The sequence below is a fragment of the Cebus imitator genome, unplaced genomic scaffold, assembly GCF_001604975.1.
Source record: "Cebus imitator isolate Cc_AM_T3 unplaced genomic scaffold, Cebus_imitator-1.0 Scaffold18, whole genome shotgun sequence".
Taxonomy (NCBI): domain Eukaryota; kingdom Metazoa; phylum Chordata; class Mammalia; order Primates; family Cebidae; genus Cebus; species Cebus imitator.
This window is the reverse complement of record NW_016107333.1, coordinates 3,310,534-3,326,114: the sequence shown is the minus strand read 5'-3', so window position 1 is coordinate 3,326,114 and position 15,581 is coordinate 3,310,534. Positions and strand designations below refer to the sequence as shown.

The following is a 15,581-nucleotide window of genomic DNA, read 5'->3' as shown; positions in this document are numbered from 1 at the left end:
TATTAGGTATTACGGATACCTATCCTACAGAATTAATGTGAGGATTTTATGAGGTCACTTGTATGAACTATTTGGCGTAGAAACTGACTCTCAGTGGTCAGTCATCATAGACAGTCATCCTTTTCCTTCTTCCCTGTGTCCCTCTGTCCCCTTGCTGATTAAGGCCTTCAATAAGAATTAAACAGGGCAACTTGAAATCTTTCAAAGTAAAAATTTTTTGATGTATGTATGATTTTGGGCACAGGAACTCCTAAGAATTGCTTCTCATTTTTACTATTAAATGATTATTTGGAAGTCAAAACTTAACATTGCACTTATTTTAATTTTTTGACCAGTTTTCCCCAATCAGTGACTAAAAGATTCTGCTTTAAAACCAAGTTTGCCAAAGATATGTTTTCTTGTCGTTGGTAAGGTGGCATTGCTGAGAATCTAGCAGAGAAGTTGATCGGTGTTCTCTTTGAGGTGTGGTTACTAGCTTGTACTCGGTGCTTCCCAACACCTCCTTATTGGAAAACAGCCAAGGAGATGGTGGCTAACTGGAGGCATCACCCAGCAGTGGTGGAGCAGTGGAGCAAGGTCATTTGTGCGCTCACTTCCAGGTAGGTTATTGTCATTACCCTGCCTTCCTTCACCTGTCTGACCTTAGGCAGCTTCCTGGCATTCATGGTATACATTATTAAAAAGGCTGGCTCTGTTATTACTGTACTTTAGATACAGACCCGCCTTTTAATAATGTATTCCATGAATGAGCCACTTTTTAAACATAGATATAACAGTTTGGATAATGCCTGTTAAAAAACCTTTCAGAATAATCAAGTATTTTTGAGAAACAGATGAATTTTATACCCTACTTCCCTGACAAAAAAATTCCATTCTTGTTTTGATTATTAAAACATACATAATCATTATTTTAAAGAAACAAACCATAGAAAGGTATAATAGAAAAGTTAAGTTCTCCTGAAATCCTACCATGTATGTTTAGATATAATTTTACAGAAATGGGAACCTACTATACATGCTACTTTATAATCAAAGTAGGTAGTTTTTTTATAATAATAATTTTACCCTTTTACCATTTACATATAATACTGTCACTATTCTATAAGTATACTCTTAGGTTCATTTTTTTTCAGACTTATTTTTTCATTTCCATCCTGTTGTTAGTATATAGCCATATCTTGTTTTATTGCACTTTACTATGTCGAGCTTCACAGATAGCATGTTTTTTTGTTGTTGTTTTTTTCTTTCTTTCTTTTTTTTTTTTTTTTAAACAAATTGAAGGGTTGTAGTGACCCTGTACCAAGCAAGTCTGTCGGTGCCATTTTTCTAACAGCATGTGCTCACTTTGTGCCTCTGTCACATGTTGGTAATTCTTGACTATTTCAGACTTTTTTATTACGATTCTGTCTGTTATGGTGACCTGGGATCAGTGATCTTTGATGTTACCATTGTAATTGTTTTGGAGTGCCATGTACTACATCTGTATAAGATGGTGAACTTAATTGATCAGTGTTGTTTGTGTTTTGACAGCTCCACTGACCAGCTGTTCCCATCTCTTTCCCCTGCTTGAGGCACAATGATGCTGAAATTAGGCCAGTTAGTAACTCTGTAGTGGCCTCAAAAAAGTGTTCGAGTGAAAGGCACAAAGTGAGCACATGCTGTTGGAAAAATGGCACCGACAGTATCGCGTGTCTCTCACTTTAAATCCAAAGCTATAAATGATTAAGTTTAGTTAGGAAGGTGTGTTGAAAGCTGAAATAGGCTGAAAGCTAGGCCTCATACACCAATTGGTTAGCCAAGTTGTGAATGCAAAGGAAAAGTTCTTGAAGAAAATTAAAAGTGCTACACTGCTGAACACAGGGGTGATGAGAAAGCAAAACAGGCTTATATATGATATGGAGAAAGTTCGAGTGGTCTAGATAGGAAATCAAAGCAGTCACAACATTTTCTTAGGCCAAAGCCTAGTCCAGATCAAGCCCTAACTGTCTTTAGTTCTATGAAGGCTTTGAGAGGTGAGGAAGCTGCAGAAGAAAGGTTAGGAACAGGCCAAGGTTGGTTCATGAGATTTAAGGAAAGAAGTGTGTCTGTAATATGAAAGTGCAAGCTGAAGCAGCAAGTGTGATAGAGAAGCTGCAGCAAGTGATCCAGATGATCTAGCTAAGATCGTTGATGAAGGCGGCTTCACTAAACAACAGATTTTCACTGTGCGTTAAACAGTCTTATATTGGAAGAAGACATAATCTAGGACTTCTATAGCTAAAGAGTAGAAGTCAATGCCTGGCAAGCTGAAACCAGTGTTCATTCACCATTTGGAAAATCCTAGAGCACTTAAGAATGTTGTTAAAATTGTGCTTTCCTCGGCAGCATATATGCTAAGAATGATGTTAAATTTATTCTGGCTGGATGCAGTCGCTCACGCCTGTAATCTCAGCACTTTTGGGAGGTCGGGGTGGGCAGATCACTTGAGCTTAGGAATTTGAGACCACCCTGGACAACTTGGCAAAACCCTGTTTACAAAAAGTACAAAAATTAGCCAGGTGTGGTGGCTTGTGGCTGTAGAACCTACTTCCCAGGTTCAAGGGATTCTTGTGCCTCAGCCTCCTGAGTAGGTGGGATTTTTTTGTATTTTTAGTTGAGACGGAATTTCACCGTGTTGGCCAGGCTGGTCTCAAACTCCTGGCCTCAAACACTCCACCCACCTCAGCCTCCCAAAGTGCTTAGATCACAGGCATGAGCCACTGCACCCGGCCTGACTTTCAAATCTCATTTACGACTACAGTTGATCCTTGAATAACATGTATTTGAACTGTGTGAGTCCACTTAACATGTAACAGATTTTTCTCAATTAAAAATGGAATTTTTTGGGGGACTTGAAACAATTTGAAAAAAAAAATGTGCAGATGAGTCGTGTAGCCTAGAAATATTGAAAAAAATTAAAAAGTTAGGTATGTCATATAAAATATATGTAGATGCTAGTTTTGTATCATTTACTACCATAAAATATACACAAATATATTATGCTAAATTAAAATTTATTGAAACTTATGGATACAAATGCTTATAGACTATATACATGGTTCCATTTGCAGTAAACAATAAAGAAATGTAAACAAACATAAAAGCTGCAGTATTAAATCATAATTGCATAAAATTAATTGTGAGACATACTATACTACTGTAATAATTTTGTAGCCACTTCTTGGTGCTATTGCAATGAGCTCAAGTGTTGTGAATATTCACTTAAAACTCCATGTGACACTAATGATCTCTGCTGGAGCAGTTAATCTCTTCAGTAAAAAGTGATCTCACAGTTTTCATTTATTTTTCATCATGTTTAATACCATACTGTAAACCTGGAATACATAATACCATGGGACGCATAGGCGGAGGATTGCTTTAAAAAAACTATGCATCTGTTTTAAAATAAAACATTTATCTTGATTATAAAAATAGTACATGCTTATAATAGAAAATTTGGAAAATGTAGGGACAAATACTTGTCATTTAGAGCCAACCCATGTTAACATTTTAATGTATTTTTTCATTTAGTTCCCCTTTTTAAAGTGCCAGTTTAACATTATTCTATATAATATTGTTGTCTGCTGTTTTCATTTGATGCCTGATTCTTGTCACTTCAGTTACGCATACTTTTTCTCATTCTTAAATAGCTGTTGAGATCATATTTTTAATGATTTTGTAGTTTTCCATTATATAAATGAATTATTCATTTAATAATTTACTTCTACTTATTGTTGTTATTTTTGTTTTTTTAAGGCAGTGTCTTGCTCTGTTACCCAGGCTGGAGTGCAGTGGTATGATCAGGGCTCACAGCAGCCCCAACTTCCCCAGGCTCAAACAATCCACTCACCTGAGCCTCCCGAGCAGCTGGGAGCTATAGGTGCATGCCACCATGCCCAGCTAATTTTTGTATATTTTGTAAAGACGAGGTTTTGCCATATTGCTCAGGAAGGCCTCAAACTCCTGGACTCAAATGATCCACTGGACTTGGCTTCCCAGAGTGCTGGGATTATAGGCGTGAACCACTGTTGCAGCATTTTTTTTTGAGATGTGTTGTCCAGCATGGAGTACAGTGGTGCAGTCATGGCTCATTGCAGCCTTGAACTCCTGACTTCAAGCAGTCCTTCCACCTTCCTCTGCTGCTGTTTTGACATTTATGTTGTTCCCATTGTTTTATTTAAAAAACATTGGTGATATGAATGATTTTTAATTTTTTTTTCAGAGACAGAGTTTTACCATGTTGGCCAGGCTGGTCTTGAACTTCTGACCTCAGGTGATCCGCCTGCCTCGGCCTCCCAAAGTGCTGGGATTACAGGCGTGAGCCACCGCATCTGATCTATATGAATGATTTCTACACAGTCTTTTTTTTTTTTTTTTTTTTCTGAGATGGAGTCTCGCTTTATCACCCAGGCTGGAGTGCAATGGCATGATCTCAGCTCACCACAGCCTCTGCCTCCCAGGTTCAAGCGGTTCTCGTGGTTCTCCTGCCTCAGCCTCCCAAGTAGCCAGGATTACAGGCACCCCCCACTACCCTGGCTAATTTTTGTATTTTTAGTAGAGACAAGGTTTCACCATGTTGGCCAGGCTGGTCTCGAATGCCTGACCTTGTGGTCTACCCTCCTTGGCCTCCCAAATTGCTGGGATTTCAGGCATGAGCCACCTCGCCCAGGCTATACACAGTCTTTATATATATTCTGATTCTATTATCTTTAGATAGAGAATAATTGAGTCAAATGACTTTGAATACTTTTAATACATTTAGAATATTACTATTAAGTGAGTTGTTGAATTTAGTTATTTTTATGGTGTGTCATAAGTTCTAAACTTCATGTAATTCTATTATAACTTAGTTATATTGAAGAAATTTGCAGTGAGATGAATCTTTAAAAATTTAAATATCATATGATTATATAATTACATACATAAAGAGTATAATTTTTTATAAGTAATATGTAATATATATGTGATTTCTAATATGTAATTATTTAAATACAGTTTTAAATTATATGTGTCTTAAATAATTTAAAACATTCTTTTTTGTGTGTACTTGTTTATTTTACCCAAAAACTCATGTGTGATGCTGATAACACATGTGTATAACATAGAAAATATATACACCAGAACATACTCTCCACTTCCCAGCTTCGTTTTATTAGAAATCATTTTGAAAGTCTCTAATTTGTTTTCAATTTAAAACTTTTTTTTATGGACACATAATAGTTGGACATATTTGTGGGTACATAGTGATGTGTTTTGATATATATAAAATGTATGGTGATTGGATCAGAGTAACGATCATGTCTGTCATCCCAAACATAAAAAACCAGAAATCCTCTTTCCATTTGTCCGTTTTATAAATGAGGGTTTCCATATATCTTATTCACTTATGTGAGGTACACATGTTTCATGTATTTTCTCTTTCATGTTTCTATGCTTGAGCGTATTTTTCAATCTGTTAAGAAATGGACTTGGTGTGCATTTATTTTCTAGATTGCTACGCTTTACGTATGGTCCTTCATTTCCTCCATTTAAAGTTCCTGATGAAGATGCCAGTCTGATCCCTCCAGAAATGGATAATGAGTGTGTTGCACAGACATGGTTTCGCTTTTTACATATGTTAAGGTATTACTATTTTTTTATTATTTCATGTGCTATTTACCCAGTAAGTGTCTCAGGGCAGGAACTATAAGTCTCTTGTTTGAATTCAGAATGTGGATGCTAAGCACCATTCATCAAATTGAACCCAGTTGGACAACAAGCACATTTCTGTCCTATGCCTTCTGCTCTGTGGGACATTTATTCCATTGTAAACGATCTGATTCTTAAAGTTTTTTCTTGCATATCTTCTCTTTCCGGCCTAATTTTTCTATTTGTGTATTGACTAGCCTAATTTTTCTATTTGTATATCAGTAATTCTGAATTACTCTTTATGACCTTTTTATAAGTTAGGCATGTTAATCATTTTTTATTATTTCTTCCCATTTTGTAGTTATAGTGCTCTTTGATCAGAGAGGTAGTCACCTATGATTTCTTCCAATTTTATTTCCTTTGTAATAGTAAGTTCTTTTATATACCACAGGATCTGCCTTTATACACACACACACACACACACACACACACACGTACACGTACTCACACACACATATATACACATTTACAAATATACACACATATATGCACACACACACACACACACACAACGCACACATATAATTTGTAGAGATGGGGTCCTCCTATGTTGCCCAGGCTGGTCTCAAACTCCTAGACTTAAGCAGTCCACCTGCTTCAGCCTCCCAAAGAGCTAGGATTACAGGCATTGAGCCACTATGCCCAGCCTGGGATTTGTCTTTAGTATATATATTACTTTATTAATTTCTTCATTTATTTTTGTATCAGATTCACACTCCTAATTATTTTAACTTTATAATCTTTACTGATATTTAGTAGGCCTAATGTTTTTCTCTTTCTTCTTCTCTTGGAATATTTATCTCTTCTTGCCTGTTTAACATTTCCAATCAATTTTAGAACTAATTTTTCAAGTTATAAAACATAAGCAAACAGAAAGAAAAACCTCAACAAAACCTTCTGGGGTTTGGATTGTATATTAATTAGGGTAAAGAATACATTCTGCTTTAGCAAATGAACCTGAAAATCTTTTATAAAGTCTGGAGTGGGACTGGCTCTGCTTACATAGTCTTAAGAGACCCTGCTGGCAGAGGCTCTTTCGTCTTCAACAGATGACTCCATTAGGGCCTCAATGTTATAAGCAGGAGTCTTGGATCTGGCTAGCAGATGGGGAACAGAGAGCAAGGAAAATTTTGTAGGAGGGTTTTATGTGTCAGGCTTTGAAGTAATATAAATCACTGCCACTCATATTCCATTGGCCAGAACTCAGACACACACCACACTTAATTGTAAGAGAACAGAGAAGAGGAAGTGGTGAACAGTTAGCCAGACTCTACCAAAGATGAGAATTGTATTAAGCCTGTATTTATATTCAGGAAAAGCTTATATCTAATATTGAGTCTGCCTTTTAAGAGTATATCTTTTTCTTTTTTTTAGAATTTTGTATATCTTATTGAAATGTTTTACAGTTTTCTTCACAAAGATTTTAATATTTTCTTTACCATTATTTCTAGGTATTGCTGATGTTGTGAAAAGCAAACTCTTTTCTGCAATTCTGTCTTCTAGATGGCTATTACTGCTGTAAAGAACATTTTTTACTTTATGTTATTTTGCATACTATATATGGCATTTAAAAGAGCTCTGAGTATTTCACTGATTCTTCTGAGATATGGACACATATCTGCAAATAAGTGTCTCTTTCCTAATAATTCATACTTATTTTGGTGACTAATTAAAAGTACTTTGGATGCAGTAAGGCTTGGACTTGAGTTCTGCTAGTTTTTTCTTTGTGAACTTGAACAAACAATTTATTCTCACTGTGCCTCAGTTTCTTTAATCTACATAATGGGAATAATGATAGTACCATCTCGTTGTAAGAATTGAAGAAGAAAAAGCATGTAAAATGATATGATGCCTAGTGCATGGTAGGTGCTTGAAAAGTTGCTATTATTATTACAGCTAATTCTGTATATTATTTTACCGCATCCATCAGAATTTCTAGAACACTGTTGAATTAAAATGATACTGTTTTGGCACCTTTTTTGGTTCTGATTTTCATTGGAATGCCTCTAATATATGGAATTTTGAGTAGGATGTTGGTTGTTGATATTAGATGTTCTTTTTTATGCTCCTGGTTTCCTAAGCAATTAAGAAATTTAAAAAATATAGGCTGGGCATGGTGGCTCACACCTGTAATAATAGCACTTTGAGAGGCCAAGACGGGCAGATCACCCAAGCTTAGCAGTTTGAGACCAGTCTGGGAAACATGGTGAAACCCCATCTCTACTAAAAATACAAAAAACTGGGCAAACTGGGCCAGGCATGGTGGCTCACGCTTGCAATCTCGATACTTTGGGAGGCTGAGGTGGGCAGATCCCTTGTGGCCAGGAATTTGAGACCAGCCTGGTTAATATGCTGAAACCCCATCTCTACTAAAAATACAAAAAATTAGCCAGGCGTGGTGGCACGTGCCTGTAGTCCCAGCTACTTGGGAGGCTGAGGCAGGAGAATCGCTTGAACCTGGAAGGGAGAGGTTGCAGTGAGCCAAGATTGTGCCATTGTACTCCAGCCTGGGCCATAGAGTGAGACTTCGTCTCAAAAAGAAAACCAAAAAAACAAAATACAAATTAGCCGAGCATAGTGATGCACCTGTAATTCTAGCTACTCAGGAGGCTGAGGCACAAGAATTGTTTGAGCTCAGGAGGTAGAGTTACAGTGAGCCAAGATCACACCACTACACTCTAGCCTGGGCAATAGAGCAAGAGTGTATCCAAAAAAAAAAAAAAAAAATTAAAATATAAATAAAATCAGAAGTAGTACTGAATTGTTTCAAATAATATTTTTGGATCCATTTAAGCAATTAAGTGGTTTTTCTTCTTTCATCTATTGATGTGAAATATTAATTAATTTCCCAATGTTGAACCATCTTATCATTCCTGAAAGAAAAGTTTTGCTTGGTTATGGAGTGCTCTTAATGTTTTTCTGAATTGTCTATAGTTCTATTTTTTGACAAATTGAATAGGAAAACTTTGTTTTGTTATGCTCTGCTGTGTCAAAGTTTTATGTTCTCAAGACTTTGAAATAACAGAAAACTCTAGTCCTAGAGTTTTTTAGAGGTAGTTCTTAGATAATCTTTCTTGTTGAGCTGACTGTGGTACTTTACTCAGGATCATTTTGGATGGAAAAAATAGGAGACTACTTAAGCAATGCAGGTGTGAAAAAGATTATGTGACGTTAAGAGCATTCTTACTAGGCTCCATGAAGCAGTGAACAACCTTTTCTCATGTTGGGGAGGGATCTTGGCAGCCTTAGGACAAGACACTCTGTCATTTGTCTTTCTTTGCTTTTTTGATTCTCTTGTGCATACACAACAACTATTCTCTTTTTCCAGCAGGCTTCCTCCTGAGTCCCTGTTTGAGAGGGGGACATGCAGTCTCTTGGTAACTGCCCAGTGGTGTAAATAGCTGTGATACTGTTTGACTTTAGTGCTTGTCTTTCAGTTCATGGGGGCTTTCCCTTTGCTTAGTTTCTCAAAAGGGAAAATTGGGTCAAGTTATCTTTGTTAACTATGTCTCTGGCAGACATCTGGATAACTCCTTTAGGACAATTTTACCTCCTTTCTTAAATGAGCTACTAGTGGGTAGAAGGCAGGTCATGAGGATTATTTATGATTCTGATTATTTGTGATTGTTGGTAGATTTCCTAGGATGAACGTGGGATATGATGGGGAGATAAGCATCAACATTTTGTCTTGTATGTTAGTGCTTTATCTTTTTCCAGGAAAACCAAAAAATGTTTCTCATTTGTTTCCCATACTGTTCTCAAATCCTTGTCTTTGGACTTGTGTATGACCACCTGCCCTTTAGGCCCTACCTGGAGATTGTTTAAGTAAATTTAAGTGGAATCTGGATTTTCAACAAGTTCCCCACATGTGTCAGGTACACAGGGCATTGGGAACTGCAGGAATGCAGTTTCTTGTAGCCTTTGTTACCCATTCTCGTTTCAAGTTTTATTTATGTTCTTGAATCTGTTCTCTGAATATTTGGGTGCCAATAAAATCATTCTGGGTTTACCTCTGGAGAAGCTGATATGAACCTTTCTCTCTCTAGTTTTTGATGTGTAATAGACATGAATTTAGCTGAGCTCTGCTGGACTTAGGTGTAGTCCATTTCAACCTTACTCCTTGGTCTTCTAATTTCTGAATAGTTGAACTACAGCTCCCAGCAGGCACTGCTGCTAGAGACGAATCTCCCCTCTTCTACCTCACGTGATGGACTACAGTTCTATGGAAACAGTGTGCTACCACTGGAAGCCCATTTTTTCATACATGCACATACATTCCCCTTTCCCCAATTATAGTTACTTGAAGTTAAGTCTTTTGGTGGGTGGAAAAAAGGTTTTGAAAGGCAGAGCATGTATAGATTACTGATTTCTATTTCTCAGCCTAGTTCTTTTGCCTTGTAGTTAGTGAAAATTCTGTTTACTGGCTTTAGATTATCAATATTACTTTGAATTAGAGAGGCATTTTAATGGAATGCTAAGCAGACCATTTGAGTGAAAAATCATAATCTGTTTTTTAATGGAAATATTTAAGCCTATTTGTACATAAAATGTAATTCAGACACAAATACATTGTTTTGAAATGTATGGCTTTAGTACATACACATGAATACAACATAAAACTATAAAACACCAATCCTGATTTTCAAATTCTTTTTTTTTTTTTTTTAAGAAAATTAGAAATGTTAATATTAAAGTAAGATTTTCTCCTTGGAATTCTTGTTGACATATTTATAGCTTTACCATTCCATTGCTTAATTTTTTTTTTTATCCTGAGATGGTCTGTTGCTCTGTCACTCCGGCTGGAGTGCATTGGCATAATCATAGCTCACTGCCACCTTGTCTTGAACTCCTGGGCTCAAGTGATCTGTCTCAGCCTTCCAAGCTGGGACTATAGGCTGATGCCACCATGTCCATCTTCTATTGTTTAATTCTAAACATACTAGAAAAAATATCTGTATATACTCTTAAAAAATTAAAACTTTTTCTAGTGTTACTTTGATTCTCATGCTCTGAATAGGCAATGTTCATGTAATCACACTGCAGATCTTCTGTAAAGAAGTGTTGATATTTGAATTATTAGCCCATTAAATACAAATCAGTCTCTTCTCTGAATCAAAGAAATAGATATGAACAGTCCTGTTCTTAAATTAGATTACATGTATTTTATTGCTATAGAAATTTCTAAATTTGTGATTAATTCTTCTCTCTCTTTTGATAGTAATCCTGTGGATTTGAGTAACCCAGCTATTATAAGCTCTACTCCCAAATTTCAGGAACAGTTCTTGACTGTGAGCGGAATGCCGCAAGAATTGAATCAGTATCCCTGCCTTAAACATCTGCCTCAAATATTTTTTCGTGCCATGCGTGGAATCAGCTGTCTGGTGGATGCATTCTTAGGTGAATTTTGTGTATGTTGTTATATGTATGAAGAGCTTAATTTAGATAACTCTAGAGGCTAACCCTAGGAGTTATTAGAAAACACTCGAGGAAAAGATGAACAGATTTGATGACAAATAACAAGCGAGGGAAAATTATTTGCAACAAATAAAGTAGCCAGAGGGTTATTGTTGTTTTTATGTAACTATTTAGGTAGGTGCAAAAGTAATTGCACTTTTTGCCATTTAAAAGTAATGTGGCAAAAACTGCAATTACTTTTGCACCTACCTAATACATCAAAGAAGTACTAAGAACAAGAATTAGGCCTAGTAGATAAATGGACAAAGGATAAGAGTAAATGATTGGAAAAGAAAAGAGTGTTCATGTACAGTAGCTATCCAAGAAAATACAGATGAAAGTGCATTTGGAGGCCGGGCGTGGTGGCTCAGGCCTGTAATCCCAGCACTTTGGGAGGCTAAGGTGAGCGGATCACCTGAGGTCAGGAGTTCAAGACCAGCCTGACCAACATGGAGAAACCCTGTCTCTACTAAAAAATACAAAAATTAGTCGGGTGTGGTGGCACATGCCTGTAATCCCAGCTACTTGGGAGGTTGAGGCAGGAGAATCAGCTGAACCCAGGAGGTGGAGGTTGTGGTGAGCTCAGATATGTCATTGTCCTCCAGCCTAGGCAACAAGAGCAAAACTCCATCTGAAAAAAAAAAAAAAAAAGTGCATTTCATTTGGGACCATTCTCATGTATATCATTTAAAAAGTAAATTATACCTTTTGTGAACCATTCTTTTAAGCTGTTTTTCACATTTTAGATATATGAAAAGTTAATTTTTTAACCTGTTGAAAGGCAGTGACGTAATATCTGTCATTTTCTAAAATATTTATGTGTACTTATTAACATATTACAGAGTTAATATATTAGCTCTGATTATGTTTGGCTGCCACCTAACAACCAAAAATCCTAATATGAACAAGATAGTTTATTTTCACATATGCTAAATCCAGGGCTAGGCAGTCCAGGGCTGGTATAATGGTTTCATCACCAGCAGGGATTAAAGGCCCTTCCATCTGGTGGCTCTCCATTCTTCGCACAATGCCTCATGGGCCGTGATGGTTGAATGAGTTCCAAACATCCTGTCCAGGAATTAGTAAGGAGAGTCTGCATATGATTGGTCCTTTAAGAAGATTTCTTAGAAGACCAACTCAACTTTCTTATGTTCAAAATGTGGCCACTTCTAGCTGTAAAGGTAGCTTGAAAATTGAGTCATTTTTTTCTTGGTAGCCATGTCCAGCTAAAGTTTGTGTTCTGTTACTTAGGAAGAAACAGTGAATGGATGTTGTGAGGGAACTAGCACTCTGCTATTGTCTGTGTGTCCCAAGCCTTCACTAGGTTGCTGGGAAAATTTTTCTGATGATATATTTTGATCTATGAAGAATAACTTCGTTTGTCTTTTTTTTTTTTTAAGGCATTTCTAGACCCCGATCAGACAGTGCTCCCCCAACACCCGTGAATAGATTAAGTATGCCTCAAAGTGCTGCTGTCAATACCACCCCACCACATAACCGGAGGCACCGGGCTGTTACTGTGAATAAGGCCACCATGAAGACAAGCACAGTAAGAGTTTACGTCACCATTGTTATGCTATATATGGTTGGCTTTTTAATCTGCCATTTTTAAAAATAAAGTCTTGCTGTTTTCTCAAACTTTTCACGGGTATGGGTGTATTCTTGTGTTCTTCTAATAGGTTAGTACTGCTCATGCCTCAAAAGTTCAGCACCAGACATCCTCCACCTCTCCTCTGTCAAGTCCAAATCAGACTAGTTCAGAACCCCGGCCATTGCCTGCCCCTCGGAGACCAAAGGTTAACAGCATCTTGAATCTCTTTGGATCATGGTTATTTGATGCAGCATTTGTTCACTGTAAACTTCATAATGGGATAAACAGAGACAGCAGCATGACTGGTAAATATTACTCAAGAAATATGTTATCATTTTATTCCTTTTCCTTTTTCTTTTTCTTTTTAGACTTTCCTACCTGCAAGATTAATATGTATCTTAAAAAGCTCTCTGTTTCTGACCAGGCAGTGTCTTGTGCTTAACCCCTTCCAGCTGAAGTAACAGAACTTTGGAAGTTTTCCTACCTGTTCTTTTTGTGTATGTTCTATGAGGTTTGGCCTTTTGTCTGGTTTTATTAGACATACTTAAGGTTAGCCACATTTTGTTGAATCAGATTTCTTTCGGTAGGTGACCTGGAAGTTCCCTTCATGTCAGCCAGGATAATAACATTTATATAAAGAATTAAAAATTTGAACTGGAAATTTAGTTTACAAGAAGTGTTTTCTTAGGTTTTGACAGCCATTCACTCATTAGTACATGTAAACAATCAGAAAAGTTTTCCTTTACACTATAACCTCTCAGATTTTAGTCTAGAGAACTTTATTTCAAGGACACACTTTCAAAAATAGTATTTGCTCTTTAACTTAATAAGCTTGATTGGTGGAGAAATAATAACTCAACCCTGATATCTCCATTTAGATTTTATTATAAAAAGGAAACTGTCTAAATAAGAGCTGGTGTTTTTTTTGGTCATCTCAACCATTATATTTGAAAGTAGTGGCATAGGGGGCATGATGGATGGATGGGGTAGTGCACAGTGTTTTGAATATTTATAATGTGTCTTAGCTGAAAAATGACAGTGGCTGGCATTTATTGAGCTGCTGTTACTGTGGGCCAGGTACTGTGATATATCCATTAATGAGTGTATTGGTTGTTTGGTAAGAAAGCACTTTTCTACTAGGGTTGGAAATAGATCATAACAAAAAGATGTCTAATTATATTAGTTTATATGTCTCTAGGGAGACTGTTAATTCCAAGGATAAAACTAATACAATGGCCAGAAGGGTCTCTGCTTTCTCTCAGAAATGAATTTTTAGCTATTATTATCATTTTTAGCTATTAACTAGGGTGTATGTGAACATTATACACATGTAATTATTTTGAATGTTCTTACAAATCTTTAAAAGAATTTAGAGAAGTTGTGAATATAAACACTTTTAGGAATATAATTTGAGAATGCCATGGTTGAGTTTAGGGATACCTTTGCTTACTTTATTTTGTTCAAATTCAGATACTTTTTATTCTGCCATTTTCATATTATAATTTTATTCATAATTTGAAAGTACTGTTTACTTCTGGAATAGGTAAATGTGCTTACTTACAATAAGTGAAAACTTCTAAAAAATCACTTTTGGGTTATGCTTGTCTTTATGTTCATGTACCTTATATTTTGAGTTTTCTGTACCATGTTTATATTTATTAATTTGTATTTTCTAGAATGAATCAGTCCTATTTTTCTTCTTTATTTTTATTAAGATGTAATTCTTACAATGTAACTTTTGGGTATAGAGCTATTGACACTGAAATCTATGAATCTAGAATGGCTCAACCTGTTGCTTGGTTGGTGGGCTTGCTTAAACGGAACTTATAGATCTTTTTGCTCTCCAGGGAGTTTGTAACAGCTTTGCTCACCCTCTTGTACCAGAAGGTAAAAACCAGACTTCAAATCATATGTGAAAAACGTCTTTAAAATTTTTCCTTGCTGGGGAGAGGATAGAAGTTCCTTTTCTCCTCATTGTGTTCAGAGATGATAAAGGCTGTTACATTACCCAGGAGATATCCAAATAGTTAAAGCGGTTAGAACGCTAGGTGCTAATCTTGAGGTCTCAGGTCTGGTGGGAGGCTTGGGTATACTAACTGTTTTTTAAGTACTGGCTGCCATCAAGGAATTCCGCCATGCAGTTCACCTCTAACTTAAAATGTTTGCTTCTTTGAACTGGTTAGCTTTAGATTTACATGACAGTACACTGTGCTTTGTAAAAGTAACATTGAGCTGGGAAGGGTTAATGAACTAAAATTTTAATGCACGTTATGGGCAGTTCGAAACCTCAGTTCTTTGTAGTTGTGTAATTTTCTTCGTTCATTGTTTTGCATGATACAAAACTCATAATTTTGGACCTGAATGCACAATTTCCTATGTTTTTGAACTAGCTTGTGGTATTGTAAAGCTTTTAATTTAACTTTTAAAAAGCTAAAAAGCTTCTTAATTTATTGTAAAATTTCACCATCTTTAAAGTATTTTATAATTACTACTGTCCTTTGATTTGTTTCCATTTATTTCTATTATCTTGCAGCATCTTTTATCCAAATTCTTCTTTCTTATAAATCTTGTAAGTAGGAACCAGAAGCTTCTCCTTAATTGCAGTCATGTTTTTATTTTTTTCATAATTCCATTAAAAAATTTGATTGTCATTGTCTCTTGTAGTTTTTGCACTTGGGAAGAAAAATCCTTTTCTGTGTTTTGAATGGGGAAGATTGTTGGCAAAAGCAAATTAATCTGCCTGAATCAGTCCCATTATTTCTGTATACTAGTCTGGTCATGTCATGAATTCAAGGACTTTGCACTAACTGTGTTTTGGCTTTTTTTTTTT

General features: G+C 36.2%; 1 protein-coding gene across 1 annotated transcript in view; it reads left to right on the top strand.

Annotated features, from left to right (window-relative positions):
• The window catches only part of RALGAPB (Ral GTPase activating protein non-catalytic subunit beta), a 102,162-nt gene that overhangs the window by 28,569 nt on the left and 58,012 nt on the right, over positions 1-15,581 (top strand). The window contains exons 5-9 of the mRNA XM_037734420.1: positions 413-599; positions 5,509-5,640; positions 10,925-11,103; positions 12,561-12,709; positions 12,840-13,056. Coding sequence (XP_037590348.1) covers positions 413-599; positions 5,509-5,640; positions 10,925-11,103; positions 12,561-12,709; positions 12,840-13,056 — 864 coding nt within the window. The remainder of the gene's footprint in view (positions 1-412; positions 600-5,508; positions 5,641-10,924; positions 11,104-12,560; positions 12,710-12,839; positions 13,057-15,581) is intronic.